We start from the raw sequence: 22234 nt of genomic DNA, 5'->3' as shown, positions 1-22234 counted from the left end.
CCTGGTCTCATGAACATTATGTGACCATGGCAACATTTTTGCAAAACAAAATTACGTGCTTTATTACACGTTTGGCTGCAGTTTCCCAGTGAAATGTCCAGCGGGGGCACCAAAAGCGAGTGAAATGGTGTCGTAATCTGATGAGGATTTTAAGGTGAATATTAGATGGAGGTTTTAATGAGTAAAACACACTTCCCTTATCCAAAACTTTAACCTAAACCGAACCAATAATGTCCTAAAACCAAATGAGAAATGAAAAACACATTTTCTGAAGCAACCACGTGTGTTCATGAGACTAGGTTGGATTTGGAACACGCCAATTCTAATCTTGCATACCATTTAGAATGGAAAATGTGCAAATCGGGACACAGCGTCTTTTAAAGCTATGTGATATTATCACTCAAAAAGTCATAGATTAGCATGTGGAAAACCAATAAGCATGTTTTAGCTATTGTTGACCTTCTATGCACTTTAGTGCTGGCTTTGGTGAGGGTACATCAGGCAGTGACAGAGCTTGACCTTACAAACATAACCTGCTGGGTGTCTGTACGCCCTCAGTGCCCTTGAGCGTGGTTACATTTTGTGTCCCAGTGGGGTTATTAGCCTAGCGTGTGTGCAAACAGTATAGCCATGTGGCCGTGGGCGCTAACTCAACATCTGTCTTGTTATGGTGTCCAACTGGTTAAGTATTCAAGGGTTGTGGTAAGAGTTTGGTCATTAGGGGACACATGTTTAGAGAATTACAGACTATCATGAAGCCCTTTGCAACTATAAATAATCATATATACAATATAATCTCATTAAAATCTTCTGAACAGTTTAAGTTGTCTTCATTTCCATCCAAAAGTGAATGCTGATGTCAATGGAAGATTATGATGTTCACTAACTGATCGGTTACCACAGTATAGTTTAGCGTAGCTTAGTTTGTTGATGCTTTGAATGAATTAATGAGATGAGGTTTGAGTTTTAGGAAGTGTGATTGGTTGATTTGGCACTTGAATGGTCATTAGGGGATCTGATTGGATATGTATGCAGTGGGGTGTAACGGCAACGATAACCATCATGGTTTTACTATAGTAATATTGTAGTAACCATGAATGTATGAACCATGGTTAATTTTATGGTTTTACTAAAAACACCATGTTGGTTAATGTAGTAAAACCATGCTGATTTTTCGTGCAGTAAGTGTTTGTAACAAAAGTATTCTTAATTTGGATTTGGCAGTAGTATTTTTTTCTGAACATAGCAAGAACCAAACCGTACCGAAACCGTGACCCTAAAACAGTGATACAAACCGAACCGTGAGACATTTGAACCATTACACCCCTAGTATGCAGAATGGAGGGCTCTGATTGGACGTGGGGAATATACCTGTTTTATGCCTAGCTGCATCTGCTGTGCAAGTATAATCACTGGCGGCCAACAGGAAGCACGTCCCTTCAGTATGACGGTCTTGTTCACGCACGCTGGAATGACGCATGGGTATGCGTTCCTCTGGAGACATTGTGATGTCACTTCCTGCACTGCAGTCTGCAGACAACACTGGGGAGGAAGTGAAGAGAGTGAGTGAAGAACATTGTCTTGTATAGGTCTTTAAGCAGTGTAACCAAAAGCTTATATCAGGGTATGAGTCATTTTATATCAAGATAACGTCATATATTACCATATAGTTATTTTTTGAGACAAAATCAAAGAAAAAATGGTTTATGGGTGTTTCTTCAACTTCGGGCGTTTTAAGCACTGTGGACTTCTCACTAGTTTATTTTATTTGTCTTCTAACAATGTCAAACAGTGTATGCACATGCATCACAGGAGATTTATGTCATTTTCAGGGGAGTTGCGAAGGGGAGGCTTTGGGGGCTCAAGCCCCTGATCTTTTTTTGAAGATTCACACATGTTTTACTTTACAAATAAAATAGATTTTATGACTTTGACTTTTGTCGCCCAGTAGTAATGTTTCGCCTTTTTTAACCCTTGCATTTACAGCCAGCTGTTGGACACTACCTGTTCCAGCCAATGGGTGGGACTGTTGTCACTTGGCAGGTTTCAACAAACCATCATTGTTTCAAAGAACTGATGATGAGGCAATATGCATGTGTAACCAGGTACTATCCACTGTTTAGTGAATTTGAGATCTTATATCTAAGAATGAAGAACAATCTGCATACTTACAGCAGTTGCATGATGCTAAATAAATAATAAAAAATAAAAAAAATACAACAGCCAGAGGGAAACAATTATAAGAGGATATACATAAATCAGCAGTATTCATTTACATTTTTTTTAATTTTTTGTAAAGAAAGATGTAACATGGGGGCCTGTGTAGCTCAGTGGTAAAAGACGCTGGCTACCACCCCTGTTCGAATCACAGGGTGTGCTGAGTGACTCCAGCCAGGTCTCCTAAGCAACCAAATTGGCCCGGTTGCTAGGGAGAATAGAGTCACATGGGGTAACCTCCTCGTGGTCGTTATAATGTGGTTAATTCTCGGTGGGGCGCGTGGTGAGTTGAGCGCGGATGCCGCGTTGGATGGCGTGAAGCCTCTACATGCGCTATGTCTCCGTGGCAACGCACTCAATAAGCCACGTGAAAAGATGCGCGGGTTGATGGTCTCAGACGAGGAGGCAACTGGGATTCTTCCTTTGCCACCCGGATTGAGGTGAATCACTACGCGACCACAAGGACTTAAAAAGCGCACTGGGATTTGGGCATTCCACATTGGGTAAAATAAATAAATAAATAAATAAATAAAATAAAAAAAGAAAGATGTAGCATAAGAATTAAAATCAACCAAATAGAGTGGGAGGAGTTGATTCTTGCCTAAAAATTTACACTTATAAAAAACAATTCGACAATATATTGAATCTGCGAGTTTTTGTTGTTATAATAAAAAAATAATATCAAAAGCGTTAAGTCATATACCATTTTTTTTCTGAGAATTATTTGCTCAAATCCTTCCAGATTTAACAATAACACAATCACAAGGTGTTTGATCATCTCATCTTTGTTACATAAAGTAAAATGTTTCTTCATTTTGCCAGTATATTTAGAAAGCAAAAAATTATAGTGTTAGCATTAATAATATGATGTACTGTAATATTTCAAAAGACACCTCTTTAACTTTATTAGTCAATACATATTTATGGGGAGGAGGCCAAACCAAATTTCAACTGACCTCATAAATAGCCATCCATTGAAAAGTAGACAGATGCTGGAGTAGTTTTTCTATTGAGGCAATTATAGACAAAGTGCTTATTAAACTTGTCATCAGTAACAGGGGTTCCTTGAACTGAGACACTGTTGGTCAGAGATATTGGATCAAACAGAGTTTTTGCTCCTTTTAAAAGAATTGCAATGGCAATATGAATAGCATTTACGACAATTTAGACCCTCAAAATTATACTACTGGGAAAATTCTGAAAGGGAACATAACTGGTCACATGGACCCGCCAGTGGGTCCAAAGGGGGGGGCGCTATAATGCGAATAAAGTTTACGCTTAAAACGTTAAAGTCTCCGTATACTGTACATAATTCAGGCATATGAGGTATCATTTGAAAGCTTAGAATCTGAACTTTTCAGAGATAACCATCACTTCTGCATTTATGCTACATAAAATAAGGCGCCAAAACATTCGCGTTAAAAATTTGCCCCCTAGAGGTAATGGGGTAGCAATATTTATATGAAAATAAAAGTCCTACACATAGCACAAAAATGGGCAAGTCATATATCAAATGAAAGTTCTCACTCTCAGGAATGTGACTGTATAATTTATTTTGTTGCCCTAATACCACTGTTCAAAAGACTTTCAAAATAATCACAAAGTGAAATATGATTTCTGTAAGTCATCAACGTCTCGCTTATGCGCTGATCACTGCTGCTGTAAGCCCCAAGTAGCCAAAATCTTTATATTATCTGCTCTTATCTTAGCAAGTTCTCTAAAAAATTAGCCATTTTTACTTGTCTGTGAGCTTGCTTGGCTGAATAATCCAATGTTATATCTTAGATGTCCAGAACAAAATATGCCATCCAGAAGGAAAAGCATGCAAAACAAATCATCATGTTTGCAACTATTGATGATACATTTTTATATATCATCGCAAAGATGAGGATCTCAACTTTCTAATGAGATTGAGCTTCTAGTCCACTCAGAGGCTGAGATATTCAAAGAAACAACAAGGGTGGTACTTGAACTGAAAATTAGACTGAATGTCTATGGACGAGCACATCTGTGAGGGATAAAATGCGTTAGAGCGCCACCTACATTTCAGATCTGTATATTGTGATGGAATGTAGCTGCCATCTAGTCAAATAAAATTTGATTTTTCAAAGTGAGGTTCAGTGAACAGAACCAGAATTACATGTCTACAAAGTTAGGACATAATGTCTACATGCATTGTAGAGAAGAGCTTCTATGCTTTCAAACGATACCTATTTTGTGTTGGTCAAGACTGTAGTTATTAATGTTTTGACATTTATTTTTCCTCCCAAGCTTAGAGTTAATATTGAAAAAAAAAAAAAACAAAAAAAAAACAAGGAGGGTCAAGGGTTTAGTATCATTGTAAAGAAAACCTTTCACATTTTTTAATGATATAGATTATGATACATTCTGAGACTCTCAGCCTAAGAAGCTGCTGAAATTTTTTTTTTTCTTATTTGAAATTATATCTCTGGGTGTAAATAAGGTGGCTTGAAAAAAAAAAAAAAGACTGCTTTTGCTTTGTTTCCAATCATGTCAACTGTATCTGAGAAATTTTGTGTTGATACGAAAAAGCAATCAAAAGTTATAGCATTACAAACATAATTTATCATATTGTCCAAAAGCGTCTTCATGTTGTCCAAAAAACATCTCCAAACAAATAAAACATAATAGTTGAACATAAGAACTAATTACACATGCAAACACAACAATGACTAAAGGTTTATATAGCATGCAGACATAATTTTAGTAACAAGATTTCACAGAATGTGTTTCATTCTGTGCCATTTGAGTCATCATCGAGTCTGGTGGCCATATGTAACATTGGGCTTCGTATGGATTATCGAATTATCTATGCACCTTGTGTGTGGGCTCGTTTGAAAGATAATCACCTCCTCTAAATAATATTAATATAATATTGAATAATACGATATTTTATGTTCCATTTATTTTTCATGAAGTTATAAGCAAAAACGCTGCATAAAACAACACCAACATAACTGTCAAAGACATATATTTAGATGTTCCTTGCTATATTTTTGTCTGTGAGTAAAACAAATAGACTGGTTGTATTCTACTCTTTGAAAGCTTTCCAACAACATATGACACATGTCTATTTGATCAGTTTGATGTTTTTACTGATTGCAATAATAAGTATGTACAGTGCAAATTGTTGTATAAATTATCAAAACAGAACACTTTTGATTTGTCTGCAAATTTCAAAGCACTTGTTCAGTTTTGGTCATAATGCCTGCATGCATTGTAAAGTAGAGCTTCTAAACTTTCAAACTATACATATTTTATGTTGATCAAGACTGTAGTTATTAATATTTTGACAATTTTTAACAATTTATTATAATTAATATTAAATAATGAGTTAATATTAATTAAAATGAATGGTTAAAAATTGTTTTTTTACAAACAAATGAGGAAAGTCTGGTTAAAATTTTAATGTGACCTTCATATAACACATAGAAAAGTTTAAATCTGTTCGTTTGAATAAAAATCAACCCGAGACATGAAATTGCCAAATGTTGTAGAAACACCCATATACAGTTTACTGTCTACTATTTAAAAAAGTTGAAGAACACCCTTACTGTATATATTAAATAACAAATAGGTAATGTCTGTAATTGGATAATCCCAATTAAATTACTCATATAAACTCATATACTCATATTTATATTATTCATATAAAATAAATTATAAATCCATTTGTTCAGTCGGAAGTTGACGTCAGACCGCTCAAATAATGTTCTGTGCCACAGTGTTTATGGGTGAATCTGACGAAAATATAAATTCAGGACACATTTCACCACAAAATCAAAAGAAACAAAATAAGAAATTGTGTAAATAATTTAATATGATAATTAAGCACAATCCTCACTGTTTTACTTCATAATACAAAAGTACATAGTGATTTTCATAACTTTATCATCATTATTGTAATAAAGTATTTTTTTCATCGGGGATTACAGAAAAAATGATTGCAGTACAATTAAGCTGTTTATTTAAACCAGCATAAATTAAAGGCAGTTAAACAAATATTACCACAATACATAAATCCTTTAGTTTAAATATAATAATAATAATTATTATTATTATTATTATTTTGCATTATAGTTAGAGCTGAGCGAGATATAAAATACACTGTCCATGCTACAGCCTAACCAAGATTATATGATTATTGAAAAAAACGACTTTAATCCTCAAAATAATAATAATTCAGTATTATTATAATAATATATTTAACTTGACTGGGTCCCAAAATAATTCAGTATGATAATTGTATTCTATATCCTAGACTGGGTTAAAAAAGTAAGAGTTTTAGTAAAATATATGTAGGTAAATTACTATGTATTGTTGCATATAAATAATAAAAAATTACATTGAGTTCATTAAGTGAAAAAAAAAAAAGGTGGAAAAATATACTTCATTACTTTTAAATGGAGAATCAAATTTTCCTTGATATTTAGACATACAAGAGGTAACTTTACTATAAAAACATACAGTAAATTTCAGAACGCAAACGTTCCTCCCCAGTCTAAAAAGAGCATTTATAGTTACCAACCTGCAGAAACATCTCATTTTGAAATCGGTGTTCGTGACGTCACGAGACATTGCTCATTTGAATTTACACATCCCAAAACATGCGTCATTGCACCCTTGGTCCCGCCCACTGGCGCTCAGTTTGTATCGTAAACAGAGAAAGAGAGAGCAGGACAGACAGTCCTAGTGTGGCCAACTATTCATGAACACCAAAGGGGACCCATCTGGATTATTCTGAAGTGTTTTTTGTATATAAACATGCACTAGACAGACGTCTTTGACTGTTGTCATGTATTTCGTGCCGCTTTTAAAAGATGCGGTGTCAAGTTACAACTCTGAAAAGGGGCTTCATTCAGCTGCAGTGCCTCTTGCTGTTTTGAGACCAAACTTGTTGGTATATGTTAACATACACTACTTTTTTTTTAATGTGTTTCTGGCGATGTGCATCTCAGTGCGCCTATGTGTGTGCATCTTGTTCATCATGCTTTGGACTATGTATGTGCGTTTTAATTAGGTCATCTGCGTGGATTGCTTGTGAACCAGTTATAATACGATTCAAGCATCGCAAAGGAACTGTTATTGAAGGAATGGGAAGTTAAAAACTCTATTGGACTGCAAAACTGTAAGTAAACGGTTCCATTCATGAATCTTTCAAATGTCATGACTGTTTGATAGTTTATGCTGTGCTGATTGAACAGTTTAATATATTCGGATGCAATGTATTGGATGTGAGTTATGTGAAAACCCTGAAATTTAGCTTTATAAAGTTGTGGAGCTTTGTTCATTTTCTTCCAATTGAGTTTAAAATAAATAGCTGTGTATTTGAGGGGCTGCACGCTGTTAGCCAATCATAACAGTGGCCTTTATGTCAAAGTTTTAAGGAGGCGCTTAGGCCAAAAACTGAGCATTTTCAGAAAGAGGGCCAAAAACAGGGTGGAAAATGATCATATATTTCTAAATGATGACAGTTTTGGTGAAAATAAACTTTATTAGCATTATCAGTGGACCTCAGGGAAGATGATAAAATTATACAAAAATAGCATTTCATATCGCCCAGACCTAATTATAGAAATGACGATGAGATTTTTGCATTACAAAATGAGAGTTGGGGGGAAATATACATAATTGTATTGAAAATAATGTCACAATGCAAACAATATAAATGCTCCTAAAAATAAGCTTAATTTCTAAAAGCTAAATATCATGTCTTAATTCTTTCTTTTAGTTTTGGGGTAAAACGTGACAGATGCATTTTCTTGACTTATATTTTTAGAAGTATTCTTATACAGTGGCATGCAAAAGTTTGGGCACCCCTGATCAAAATTTCTGTTGCTGTGAATATCTAAGCGAGCAAAAGATGGCCTGATTTCCAAAAGGCATAAAGTTAAAGATGACACATTTTTTTTAATATTTTAAGCAATTTTACTTTTTATATCCATCTTTTACAGTTTCAAAATAACAAAAAAGGAAAAGGGCCCGAAGCAAAAGTTTGGGCACCCTGCATGGTCAGAACTTAGTAACACCCCCTTTGGCAAGTATCACAGCTTGTAAAAGCTTTTTGTAGCCAGCTAAGTGTCTTTCAATTATTGTTTGGGGGATTTTCACCCATTCTTCCATGCAAAAGGCTTCTAGTTCTGTGAGATTCTTGGGCCGTCTTGCATGCACTGCTCTTTTGAGGTCTATCCACAGATTTTCGATGATGTTTAGGTCGGGGGACTGTGAGTGCCATGGCAAAACCTTCAGCATGCGCCTCTTGAGGTCATCCATTGTGGATTTTGAGGTGTGTTTAGGATCATTATCCTGTTGTAGAAGCAATCCTCTTTCATCTTCAGCTTTTTTACAGATGGTGTGATGTTTGCTTCCAGAATTTGCTGGTATTTAATTTAATCCATTCTTTCCTCTACCAGTGCAATGTTCCCCTGTGCCACTGGCATCAACACAAGCCCAAAGCATGATCGATCCACCCCCGTGCTTAACAGTTGGAGAGGTGTTCTTTTCATGAAATTCTGCACCCTTTTTTCTCCAAACACACCTTTGCTCATTGCGGCCAAAAAGTTATATTTTAACTTCATCAGTCCACAGGACTTGTTTCTAAAATGCATCAGGCTTGTTTAGATGTTCATTTGCAAACTTCTGACACTGAAATTTGTGGTGAGGATGCAGGAAAGGTTTTCTTCTCATGACTCTTCCATGAAGGTCATATTTGTTCAAGTGTCGCTGCACAGTAGAACAGTGCACCACTACTCCAGAGTCTGCTAAATCTTCCTTAAGGTCTCTTGCAGTCAAACAGGGGGTTTGATTTGCCTTTCTAGCAATCCTACGAGGAGTTCTCTCTGAAAGTTTTCTTGGTCTTCCAGACCTCAACTTGACCTCGACCGTTCCTGTTAACTGCCATTTCTTAATTACATTACGAACTGAGAAAACGGCTACCTGAAAACGCTTTGCTGTCTTCTTATAGCCTTCTCCTGCTTTGTGGGCATCAATTATTTTAATTTTCAGAGTGCTAGGCAGCTGCTGATTGTTGGGACAAGATTTGAGGAGTCCGAGTTTTTATAAAGCTTTGAAATGTGCATCACCTGGCCTTTCCAAAATGATGACTGTGAACAAGCCATAGCCCTAACAAGCTAATTAAGGTCTGAGACCTTGGTAAAAGTTATCTGAGAGCTCAAATCTCTTGGGTTGCCCAAACTTTTGCATGGTGCTCCTTTCCTTTTTTTCACTCTAACATTGTACAAAATAAAAATAATACACTAATATTGCTTAAAATGTTGAAAAGATTTTTATTCTATTCACAGCAACAGAAATTTTGACCAGGGGTGCCCAAACTTTTGCATGCCACTGTATTCTTCAGGAAGTCAACATACAAATGGCTTATTTATAGTTGTCTCTGCACATTAGACTAGGAGTAATAGAAAGCATTTTAACATCCAAAAAATAAACTAAAACGCACACTTTTTCAAATGTATATAAAAAAATAATAATAATAAAATAATAATTCTCACCTGAGCGATGACGCTCTAGTCCTCTGCTCTGGCCCAGGCCCAGTTCTCCCTGTGTGCTGTTACAGGCTGTACTGAGATCAGTTTTGCAGTATGAGGGTGATCCCGTCTGCACAGCCTGTGGGATGTGTTTCTTTCTCTTTTTGGGAAGCTTCTGTTTGGCCATGGCTAGAGAGTAGTACATGCCAAAGTTATTCACAATGACCGGCACTGGCATGGCTATCGTCAGCACGCCCGCGAGGGCGCACAGTGCGCCAACCAACATGCCAGACCATGTCTGAGGGTACATGTCTCCATAACCCAAAGTCGTCATGGTGACCACTGCCCACCAGAAGCCGATGGGGATGTTCTTGAACATGGTGTGGTGGCTGGCCGTCGGGTCATTCGGACTGGCCCCGATCCGCTCGGCGTAGTAGATCATGGTGGCAAAGATGAGGACTCCCAGTGCGAGGAAGATGATGAGTAGTAGAAACTCATTAGTGCTGGCACGTAGGGTGTGTCCTAGTACTCGCAGACCAACAAAGTGACGCGTCAACTTAAAGATTCGCAATATACGAACAAACCGCACCACACGCAAGAACCCCAGAACATCTTTTGCCGCTTTGGAGGACAGTCCACTCAAGCCCACCTCCAAGTAGAATGGTAGAATTGCCACAAAGTCAATTATGTTCAGGACACTTTTCACAAACTCCAACTTGTCAGGACTGAATGTTACGCGCACCAGGAACTCGAAGGTGAACCACAGAACGCAAACTCCCTCAACATAGGTGAGCGCTGGATCTGTTTTGATCTCGTATTGTTGGCTCAGATCCGTGAAATTGTCATTCCGAAAGACGTCCGTTTTGTTGATGATGGTATTGAAGGCCTCGTGGGTCTCCAGACAAAAGGTTGTGATGGAAACCAGGATGAAGAACAAAGAGGCAAATGCAATAAACTGGAAAGAGAAAGAGAGAAAGAGTGAGTGAAAGTAAACCTTTTACACTGAACATTTTCACACAATGCCTCCCACAGACACTATATTTTAGAGGTCCATTCTTGTTTAGTTTGAATGGCGCCAGGATCCATTAGCAACTATTTGTAGCCTGCAAGCTCTCAAACTGTTTTTCAATGGCCATTTGTCCTTGCTTTTATTTGGCGAAGTTTTTCGGCAGTGTTTTCATGGACACAGTGAAGTGAACATGTTAAATATCTCAGTGAAAGCTTACTTTCTTTGCCAAGCAGTGATGGGGAAGCTGCTTTGAAACTCTAGCTATAAGTTACTCAAATGTAGTTTACAGTAAAGCTACCCAACAAAGTAGTAATAAAAAGTACCAAACTATATTAAAGCTATTTAGAGTATCTGACACAAAAACAATGAGGATCTCAATTTGGGTGACAGAACTGAACAGCACCTTAGACCTATTTACAGTATCCACCCATTGACAAATACACAAAATGTTCACTAAATACACAGAATTTACACTAAATACTGCCAACAAACAAATGTGCAAACTTTACACTTAATATAAATAATTTACATGAAATACTGCCAACAAACAAATGTGCAAAGTTTACACTAAATGTACTTTAAATACACAGAATTTACTGTAAATACCCAGAATTAACACTAAATACTCAGAATTTAGTCTAAATACAAATAATTTACACTAAACACCAGCAACAGAAAAATGCACAAAGCTTAAACTAAATACACAGAATTTACACTAAATACCGCGAACAGACAAATACACAAAGCTTAAATACAAAGAATTTACACTAAATACCACCAACAGACAAATATACAAAGTTTACACTAAATACACAGAATTTACACTAAATACCACGAACAGACAAATACACAAAGTTTACACTAAATACACAGAATTTACACTAAATACAGCGAACAGACAAATACACAAAGTTTACACTAAATACACAGAATTTACACTAAATACCACCAACAGACAAATATACAAAATTTACACTAAATACCGCCAACAGACAAATACACAAAGCTTACACTAAATACACAGAATTTACACTAAATACCGCGAACAGACAAATATACAAAGTTTACACTAAATACACAGAATTTACACTAAATACCACCAACAGACAAATATACAAAATTTACACTAAATACCGCCAACAGACAAATACACAAAGCTTACACTAAATACACAGAATTTACACTAAATACCGCGAACAGACAAATATACAAAGTTTACACTAAATACACAGAATTTACACTAAATACCACGAACAGACAAATACACAAAGTTTACACTAAATACACAGAATTTACACTAAATACTGTCAACAGACAAATATACAAAGTTTACACTAAATACACAGAATTTACACTAAATACCGCCAACAGACAAATATACAAAGTTTACACTAAATACACAGAATTTACACTAAATACCACCAACAGACAAATATACAAAGTTTACACTAAATACACAGAATTTACACTAAATACCACCAACAGACAAATATACAAAATTTACACCAAATACCGCCAACAGACAAATACACAAAGCTTACACTAAATACACAGAATTTACACTAAATACCGCGAACAGACAAATATACAAAGTTTACACTAAATACACAGAATTTACACTAAATACCGCCAACAGACAAATATACAAAGTTTACACTAAATACACAGAATTTACACTAAATACCACGAACAGACAAATACACAAAGTTTACACTAAATACACAGAATTTACACTAAATACCGCCAACAGACAAATATACAAAGTTTACACTAAATACACAGAATTTACACTAAATACCACCAACAGACAAATATACAAAGTTTACACTAAATACACAGAATTTACACTAAATACCACCAACAGACAAATATACAAAGTTTACACTAAATACACAGAATTTACACTAAATACCACGAACAGACAAATACACAAAGTTTACACTAAATACACAGAATTTAAACTAAATACTGTCAACAGACAAATATACAAAGTTTACACTAAATACACAGAATTTACACTAAATACCGCCAACAGACAAATACACAAAGCTTACACTAAATACACAGAATTTACACTAAATACCGCGAACAGACAAATATACAAAGTTTACACTAAATACACAGAATTTACACTAAATACCGCCAACAGACAAATATACAAAGTTTACACTAAATACACAGAATTTACACTAAATACCACGAACAGACAAATACACAAAGTTTACACTAAATACACAGAATTTACACTAAATACCGCCAACAGACAAATATACAAAGTTTACACTAAATACACAGAATTTACACTAAATACCACCAACAGACAAATATACAAAGTTTACACTAAATACACAGAATTTACACTAAATACCACCAACAGACAAATATACAAAGTTTACACTAAATACACAGAATTTACACTAAATACCACCAACAGACAAATATACAAAATTTACACCAAATACCGCCAACAGACAAATACACAAAGCTTACACTAAATACACAGAATTTACACTAAATACCGCGAACAGACAAATATACAAAGTTTACACTAAATACACAGAATTTACACTAAATACCGCCAACAGACAAATATACAAAGTTTACACTAAATACACAGAATTTACACTAAATACCACGAACAGACAAATACACAAAGTTTACACTAAATACACAGAATTTACACTAAATACCGCCAACAGACAAATATACAAAGTTTACACTAAATACACAGAATTTACACTAAATACCACGAACAGACAAATACACAAAGTTTACACTAAATACACAGAATTTACACTAAATACCGCTAACAGACAAATATACAAAGTTTACACTAAATACACAGAATTTACACTAAATACCACCAACAGACAAATATACAAAGTTTACACTAAATACACAGAATTTACACTAAATACCACGAACAGACAAATACACAAAGTTTACACTAAATACACAGAATTTACACTAAATACAGCGAACAGACAAATACACAAAGTTTACACTAAATACACAGAATTTACACTAAATACCACCAACAGACAAATATACAAAATTTACACTAAATACCGCCAACAGACAAATACACAAAGCTTACACTAAATACACAGAATTTACACTAAATACCGCGAACAGACAAATATACAGTTTACACTAAATACACAGAATTTACACTAAATACCACCAACAGACAAATATACAAAATTTACACTAAATACCGCCAACAGACAAATACACAAAGCTTACACTAAATACACAGAATTTACACTAAATACCGCGAACAGACAAATATACAAAGTTTACACTAAATACACAGAATTTACACTAAATACCACGAACAGACAAATACACAAAGTTTACACTAAATACACAGAATTTACACTAAATACTGTCAACAGACAAATATACAAAGTTTACACTAAATACACAGAATTTACACTAAATACCGCCAACAGACAAATATACAAAGTTTACACTAAATACACAGAATTTACACTAAATACCACCAACAGACAAATATACAAAGTTTACACTAAATACACAGAATTTACACTAAATACCACCAACAGACAAATATACAAAATTTACACCAAATACCGCCAACAGACAAATACACAAAGCTTACACTAAATACACAGAATTTACACTAAATACCGCGAACAGACAAATATACAAAGTTTACACTAAATACACAGAATTTACACTAAATACCGCCAACAGACAAATATACAAAGTTTACACTAAATACACAGAATTTACACTAAATACCACCAACAGACAAATATACAAAATTTACACCAAATACCGCCAACAGACAAATACACAAAGCTTACACTAAATACACAGAATTTACACTAAATACCGCGAACAGACAAATATACAAAGTTTACACTAAATACACAGAATTTACACTAAATACCGCCAACAGACAAATATACAAAGTTTACACTAAATACACAGAATTTACACTAAATACCACGAACAGACAAATACACAAAGTTTACACTAAATACACAGAATTTACACTAAATACCGCCAACAGACAAATATACAAAGTTTACACTAAATACACAGAATTTACACTAAATACCACGAACAGACAAATACACAAAGTTTACACTAAATACACAGAATTTACACTAAATACCACCAACAGACAAATATACAAAGTTTACACTAAATACACAGAATTTACACTAAATACCACCAACAGACAAATATACAAAGTTTACACTAAATACACAGAATTTACACTAAATACCACGAACAGACAAATACACAAAGTTTACACTAAATACACAGAATTTACACTAAATACCGCGAACAGACAAATATACAAAGTTTACACTAAATACACAGAATTTACACTAAATACCGCCAACAGACAAATACACAAAGCTTACACTAAATACACAGAATTTACACTAAATACCGCGAACAGACAAATATACAAAGTTTACACTAAATACACAGAATTTACACTAAATACCGCCAACAGACAAATATACAAAGTTTACACTAAATACACAGAATTTACACTAAATACCACGAACAGACAAATACACAAAGTTTACACTAAATACACAGAATTTACACTAAATACCGCTAACAGACAAATATACAAAGTTTACACTAAATACACAGAATTTACACTAAATACCACCAACAGACAAATATACAAAGTTTACACTAAATACACAGAATTTACACTAAATACCACCAACAGACAAATATACAAAGTTTACACTAAATACACAGAATTTACACTAAATACCACCAACAGACAAATATACAAAATTTACACCAAATACCGCCAACAGACAAATACACAAAGCTTACACTAAATACACAGAATTTACACTAAATACCGCGAACAGACAAATATACAAAGTTTACACTAAATACACAGAATTTACACTAAATACCGCCAACAGACAAATATACAAAGTTTACACTAAATACACAGAATTTACACTAAATACCACGAACAGACAAATACACAAAGTTTACACTAAATACACAGAATTTACACTAAATACCGCCAACAGACAAATATACAAAGTTTACACTAAATACACAGAATTTACACTAAATACCACGAACAGACAAATATACAAAGTTTACACTAAATACACAGAATTTACACTAAATACCGCTAACAGACAAATATACAAAGTTTACACTAAATACACAGAATTTACACTAAATACCACCAACAGACAAATATACAAAGTTTACACTAAATACACAGAATTTACACTAAATACCGCCAACAGACAAATATACAAAGTTTACACTAAATACACAGAATTTACACTAAATACCACCAACAGACAAATATACAAAGTTTACACTAAATACACAGAATTTACACTAAATACTGCCAACAGACAAATATACAAAGTTTACACTAAATACACAGAATTTACACTAAATACCACCAACAGACAAATATACAAAGTTTACACTAAATACACAGAATTTACACTAAATACCACCAACAGACAAATATACAAAGTTTACACTAAATACACAGAATTTACACTAAATACCACCAACAGACAAATATACAAAGTTTACACTAAATACACAGAATTTACACTAAATACCGCCAACAGACAAATATACAAAGTTTACACTAAATACACAGAATTTACACTAAATACCACCAACAGACAAATATACAAAGTTTACACTAAATACACAGAATTTACACTAAATACCACCAACAGACAAATATACAAAGTTTACACTAAATACACAGAATTTACACTAAATACCACCAACAGACAAATATACAAAGTTTACACTAAATACACAGAATTTACACTAAATACCACCAACAGACAAATATACAAAGTTTACACTAAATACACAGAATTTACACTAAATACCGCCAACAGACAAATATACAAAGTTTACACTAAATACACAGAATTTACACTAAATACCGCCAACAGACAAATACACAAAGTTGACACTAAATACACAGAACTTAAAATAAATACCACCAAAACACACATACAAAAAATGTACACTAAATGCAACCAAAAGATAAATACACAACGCTTAAACAAAATACACATAATTTACTTGAAATACCACCAACAGACAAATACAAAAAGTTTACACTACATACACAGAATTTAAAATAAATTTAAGTTGGGAAATTTAATGACGTTTAAATAACGTTTTGTCACACTGCACGCTACTCATAAGAAAAAAGTAGCTTGTTATTGGCAGAGCTAGGTTACTATGAAAACAGCTTATTTAACAAACAACTGCTCAACACTGATGCAAAGATAATGTGAGGGACACTAAAACAAACAGTATAGCCTTTAAGTTTCTTGAATGGTCATTGCTGTGTAATATTTTATGCCAATACTGAACCAAACTGAGACCTTTTTTCAATTTACTCACAAACAAATAAATATATAAACGGTGAAACAAACAAAAAACACATCTTCTTCTTCACCGTGTACCTGTTTTTGTCCATTTTGTGATAGGGTCTCAGCCCACTAATCATCATCATAAGTTTTTGAAACCCAGTCAAATTGAATATTAAGGATGCTCTCCAGTCAGGATTTCAACATCCGATACCGATCTCCAATTTTCTTTTCATCTCCTCTGATGCTGATCATTTGACTTTTTATCAGCAGCTCTGTCAAAACTGGTTATATGTAAGCTTTCTGCTCAATGTCACTGTTAACTGAATTTCCCTGTTGGTAACACCATAGTTGTTGCCTAGTTTTTGCTGTCAAAAATTCTGTTGGTTGGTTGAATAATTAAATAAACATAAAATATTCCATTTTACTCTTTACTCTAGGCCTTAAAAACAAGTAGGCTTATACAAACTATTCTCTTCTGTATAGAAGATAGTCCTAAAGAACGAGGCTTAATGTCAAACTGAAGTTGAGCTGATAAACAATTGGTGTAATTAAAGATACTTCCTTTTCATTTTTCTGATGTTGGTAATATTAGTTCTGCTTTCACTTGTTGCCACTGGGAGTGTAATAATGGCTACACGCTCTCGTGAGGTAAACAAATGACAGGAGAATGGAGGAAGAGCGCATGTTTCTGAACTCTACATGTGCTACAGTTAATGCTTTTTGCTCAGCAATTATTTAATAAAGATGTTTGAATTATACCCCATCTTGTATTCCGCATTATTAATATGATACCCCTGCCTGGCGGAGACTGAGATGCTGCTACCACAGATGATAAATGTGGCAGGGCGGAGGGCGGGGCCGGGTCTTGATTCCGCACACCCGGCCCCTATCACAACCCGGCCCTGCCCTCCGCCCTCCGCCCTGCCACAATCCCTCTCGGGCTTCATCAGCCTAATTAGGGGCTGGGTGTGCAGAATCACGACCCAGCCCCACCCTCCGCCCTGCCACAATAATAAAAACCACTTCATGCCGCACGCCCCGGTTTAGTGTAAATAAAGCGCTTAGCGCAAGTAAGCATATGGAACGAACTCTGAGCACTTCTGTTACTCTAAGCATGACACTGAGATGTGGAGCAAAGAACCGCTCTGAAAACATTGCAATAATGCTCTAACTTAATATAGACTGGACAGAGCAGCTCAAATACTCTTTGAAGCTAGCAGACTATTTATTTGTTTAATTAAATCGCAGCCCTTTGTGATTTAATAATCGCACAAGGTCATTTCGCTATTTCAATTTTATTTCGATTAATTGTGCAGCCCTACGATAAAGGACGGCAAATGATTGAGTCAGACTTCGTAGCAGCTGCATGCAGCCCACACAACAGCACTCAAGCCCTGTCTGTCAACTCATGATTTTAATGTTGACACACTTATTTAGAAAGCACAAATCAAAACAGACGCCACAGGCCATCATTCGATGACAAACATAACACATTCTGGAATTACAGCAGAGCTAAAATTACTCCGTTATGGTACAGTAGTTATCATACTCCTATCTCAAACTTAAGATTGTGGAAAAGTGCATTTTAATCAGTCTTGTCAAATTAATACACTGGTTAGAGAGCATAGTTAAAGGCAATAGCTGTCGCTACCGGATGTGAAAAGACATCCATGCAGGACGGAGTCTGTCCCCTCTAGATAACGTCTCAAAGGTCCCTGTCTATCGCATTTACTCGCTCTTTGTTTTAATGTCCTAATGAGGCTGTAACTCCTCTGGAGGGTTATAATCACCACAAAGATAATAGAAACTATCAGGACCAAAGCATTATGGGATCAAACAATGGAAACAACATCCAAGCACACTATAATAGGGTCTTTGTTTAGGTCTACCGAGCGTGCAGTACACTTTTAAGTAGTGTCTAATGATCTTGTCATCCACCGCAGGCTTTAAAAGTCTCCCATTAACACAACGCTGGTAGTATGGCTAATGTAGGGTTTATTAGGTATGGGGTCTTAGACCATAACCACAGTAACCTTGCTTTTTTAAAGTTATGACATCATTACTCAGCTTCACTTGACTTCATTTTTGCGGTGAACTATGCCTGTAAGGGAATGAGTCATGTGCGTTTGGATGGAAGCTGTCAGCAGTATTGATGTTGGGAGGCTTGCTGTGGTGTTAAGTAGGATTTATACCCCTTATTTAACTCTGTGGAGAACAGATCAAAAGTGCACTATCCTTGCACTCCCCAAAGTGTGTGTTAGAAGTGCCATAGATAGTGCTGTCTTTTTGACAGGCAGTCATTCTAAAAAAAGAAGTTCATTGTTTTACTCAAAGCTGCTTAAAAATGAAGTTGTACATATGTAGCTAAAACGGCCGTTATGAATTTGGCTGCATGTGTTTGTGAGTATGTTTGGCAGTGACTGAAGGTCACCTGTGGATGAATCTCTTAGGACCCCCAGAACTTAACATATGGCACACACAGCACAGTCTCCCTGGCAACAGTGTCAGGAAAGCTCCACGGCAACACACTTTCTCACAGATCATAATCAAATTGACCCTCTAAAAACGCCAAATGAGAATACAAATTTGCTTTGGTGAGTAAATGACATGGTGCTTCTGACTTATAACATTTCATTAAGAATTGCAACATAGTTTCATCAGTGAGGATTTAGGCTACATGAAGCTGTGACCTGCATTGTTTGCAGCAAATAATAAAAGCAGGATTTCAATTTCTGTGTCAAAAGGACAAGAAAATACATTTTAACTAGAGCATACTGTATATTTTATGAGTGGTGCTTGCCCATGCAAAGGTTGTTGTTCATGAGGGTTGCCAGGGCGTTGCTATTTGGTTATTATTCATATCTGTAGCACAAACACTGCAGGACGAGTCACACTCCAAACTTTAATACTTGGGGTTCAAGGTTTGTTCAAGGCCCAAACCCTAAATACAAGTATGTTTGCCTTTGTGCAACAAATGAATAAAATAAAGCAAAATACAGTTTCATGGCTGGTAAGAAATATTTACACAGTGTAATTTTTCTAAATTTGCTTGCAATTGTCAGGTGTTGATTTTGGAACTTTAGGTCGGGCGTACACATATTTTCGTCTTTTGTGGGAGCTCCCAACCGATTCTTTCCTGATGGGAGAAATCGCGTGGAAATCGTTGGTGCTCATGCATTCGCACCATGTGAGAAGTATTACGAGTGGAACTGAGTGGCTTACGACCTCCTGATAATTTTAAAACGTGTCGAAAAAATTCGGGCACTCTCAGCTTAAATTCGTGAGCAGTTGAACGAGCCGATTTGAGAATGTAACTGAAGTTCACCAATCAGGAGGTGGTGAAAGCTACATATGAACAAACTAGTTTAACTTTGATGAGCAGCGAGCCCTGTATGATGTTTCATGCAATGTCTTCATATTTTGCAGAAGATCACGCAAGAGCTACGGCTGTCAGGTGAGTTAGAGTGTCTTGTAGATAGCTAGCAATGCTCTTTGTGTTTTCTACAGTTTTTAGGCTAATTCAATTACACACAGCCTAGCTAGGTAGATCATGTTGATTATTGGTATGCTAGTAGAATTTAACGCTGCTGTTTGTTTTCTGGTAATTGCTCATACAGTAGATAAATGTCATAAACTGTAGGTGATGAAATAACTAATGTAGAACAGCACAAAAATTCCTGCGATTGCGTCAGAATTTGCTAGGTCGTAAAGTTGTGTTGTGTACTACAGCATCTTTATGATTATCAGGTAAACTGACTTGTAACGTGTGCAGAGGCTGACATCCTCTTGAGTGTCAGAACTCGCACCATGTATGCCCATCCTTTGGGGCCATTCAGACTAAACAAGTTCTAGCGCTAAAAATGCCAGACGAATAGAAAAGAAACCAGGTGTCTCTACTGGGTGTGGCGCAACCGTCAAAGATGTCCATTTAGCGTATGTCTACATAGAAAAACAATGGACGAATAGACAAGAGCGCAATGAATATAAAAGGACACAGACCTGAGACACACTTTTAAGATGACGTTCTGTTTTACCTAACAAACTGACACAGTGTCTAAAGAACATGCTCCTGCACGAGATGCAGAAAAAAACACCTGGATGCGACACTGCGGTCAGAGATGTCCATCTAGTGCATGTCTACATAGAAAAACAACTGAAAAAGTGCAATGAATAGAAAAGAACGCAGGTGTCTTGAGACGGAGTTGAAAGTAGACGCACTTTTTACCTGACATGGTGTCTAAAAAACACGGTGCTCCTGCGCAAGATGCTGAAAAACAGCTGGATGCAGTAAAACGGTCAAAGATGTCCGTCTACCGCATGTTTACACAGAAAAACAATGGAAGCGTGACAAATAAAAAGAACGCAGGTGTCCCGAGTCACACTTTTCAAAACCGATGTTCTTTTTTACTTATAATGGAGTCTAAAAAAAATAAGCCATTCCTGCGCAAGATGCTGAAAAAAAGCTTGATGGTGCAAAATGATCAAAGACCTATGTCTAGCGCATGTTAACAGAGTGCAGTCGGATACAGAAAGGTGTTCAGTGTGAACGGCCCCTGTAGCTACAAAAGCTACACAAACTCATATTCAAAGGTGATGGTGAAATAAAAACGGCAAGCAAACTGCACTCGACTGCTCCAACATAAACACATAATGCACCGAGTTAAAAATACAGATTAAATCTGTCATGTAGTTGCACAGTAATCTCATGTACACCCTGTCACATCTGATTTTACAACCAAATCAAGTGTTGCCATCACTTTATTTGGAATCCATTATGCGGTTTCATTGCCGAGTCTCCGAGACGATGCTTCAATCTTGTGATTCACCATCCCTCAAATATTATCACTGACAGCCACTCCGACACTCCAACTAATCTGACGAGAGAAGTTCATGCTCTTATGAGCAGTCCGGGCGTCTGTCCTTTGGCGAGAAAATGATGAATGTCACTTGAAGGGTAGAAGCGTTTTAGAGCCGCTAATGTCTTTTAGTACAATTCTGCTCTGAGGTTTGGTTTCAGAGATGTGTGCGTGAGAGTTTTGTTAATGAATCACATCTACAGGTGTGTGTACGAGTCTCTCTTCAACAGTAGGAGCAGGGAGTCATTTCACACGAAC

General features: G+C 35.8%; 1 protein-coding gene across 2 annotated transcripts in view; it reads right to left on the bottom strand.

The window, feature by feature from the left end:
• Nucleotides 1-22234, bottom strand: part of LOC127435449 (potassium voltage-gated channel subfamily C member 2-like) — a 77450-nt gene that overhangs the window by 13790 nt on the left and 41426 nt on the right. For both annotated transcript variants that reach the window (XM_051688958.1, XM_051688959.1), the window contains exons 2-3: nucleotides 9747-10677; nucleotides 1372-1542 (exon numbers count right to left, since the gene is read on the bottom strand). In XM_051688958.1, the coding sequence (XP_051544918.1) occupies nucleotides 1372-1542; nucleotides 9747-10677 (1102 nt within the window). The remainder of the gene's footprint in view (nucleotides 1-1371; nucleotides 1543-9746; nucleotides 10678-22234) is intronic.

The sequence above is a fragment of the Myxocyprinus asiaticus genome, chromosome 45 (genome assembly GCF_019703515.2).
Source record: "Myxocyprinus asiaticus isolate MX2 ecotype Aquarium Trade chromosome 45, UBuf_Myxa_2, whole genome shotgun sequence".
Classification (NCBI taxonomy): Eukaryota; Metazoa; Chordata; class Actinopteri; order Cypriniformes; family Catostomidae; genus Myxocyprinus; species Myxocyprinus asiaticus.
Note: the sequence above shows the minus strand (reverse complement) of the source record. Positions and strands in the feature narration are given on the sequence as shown.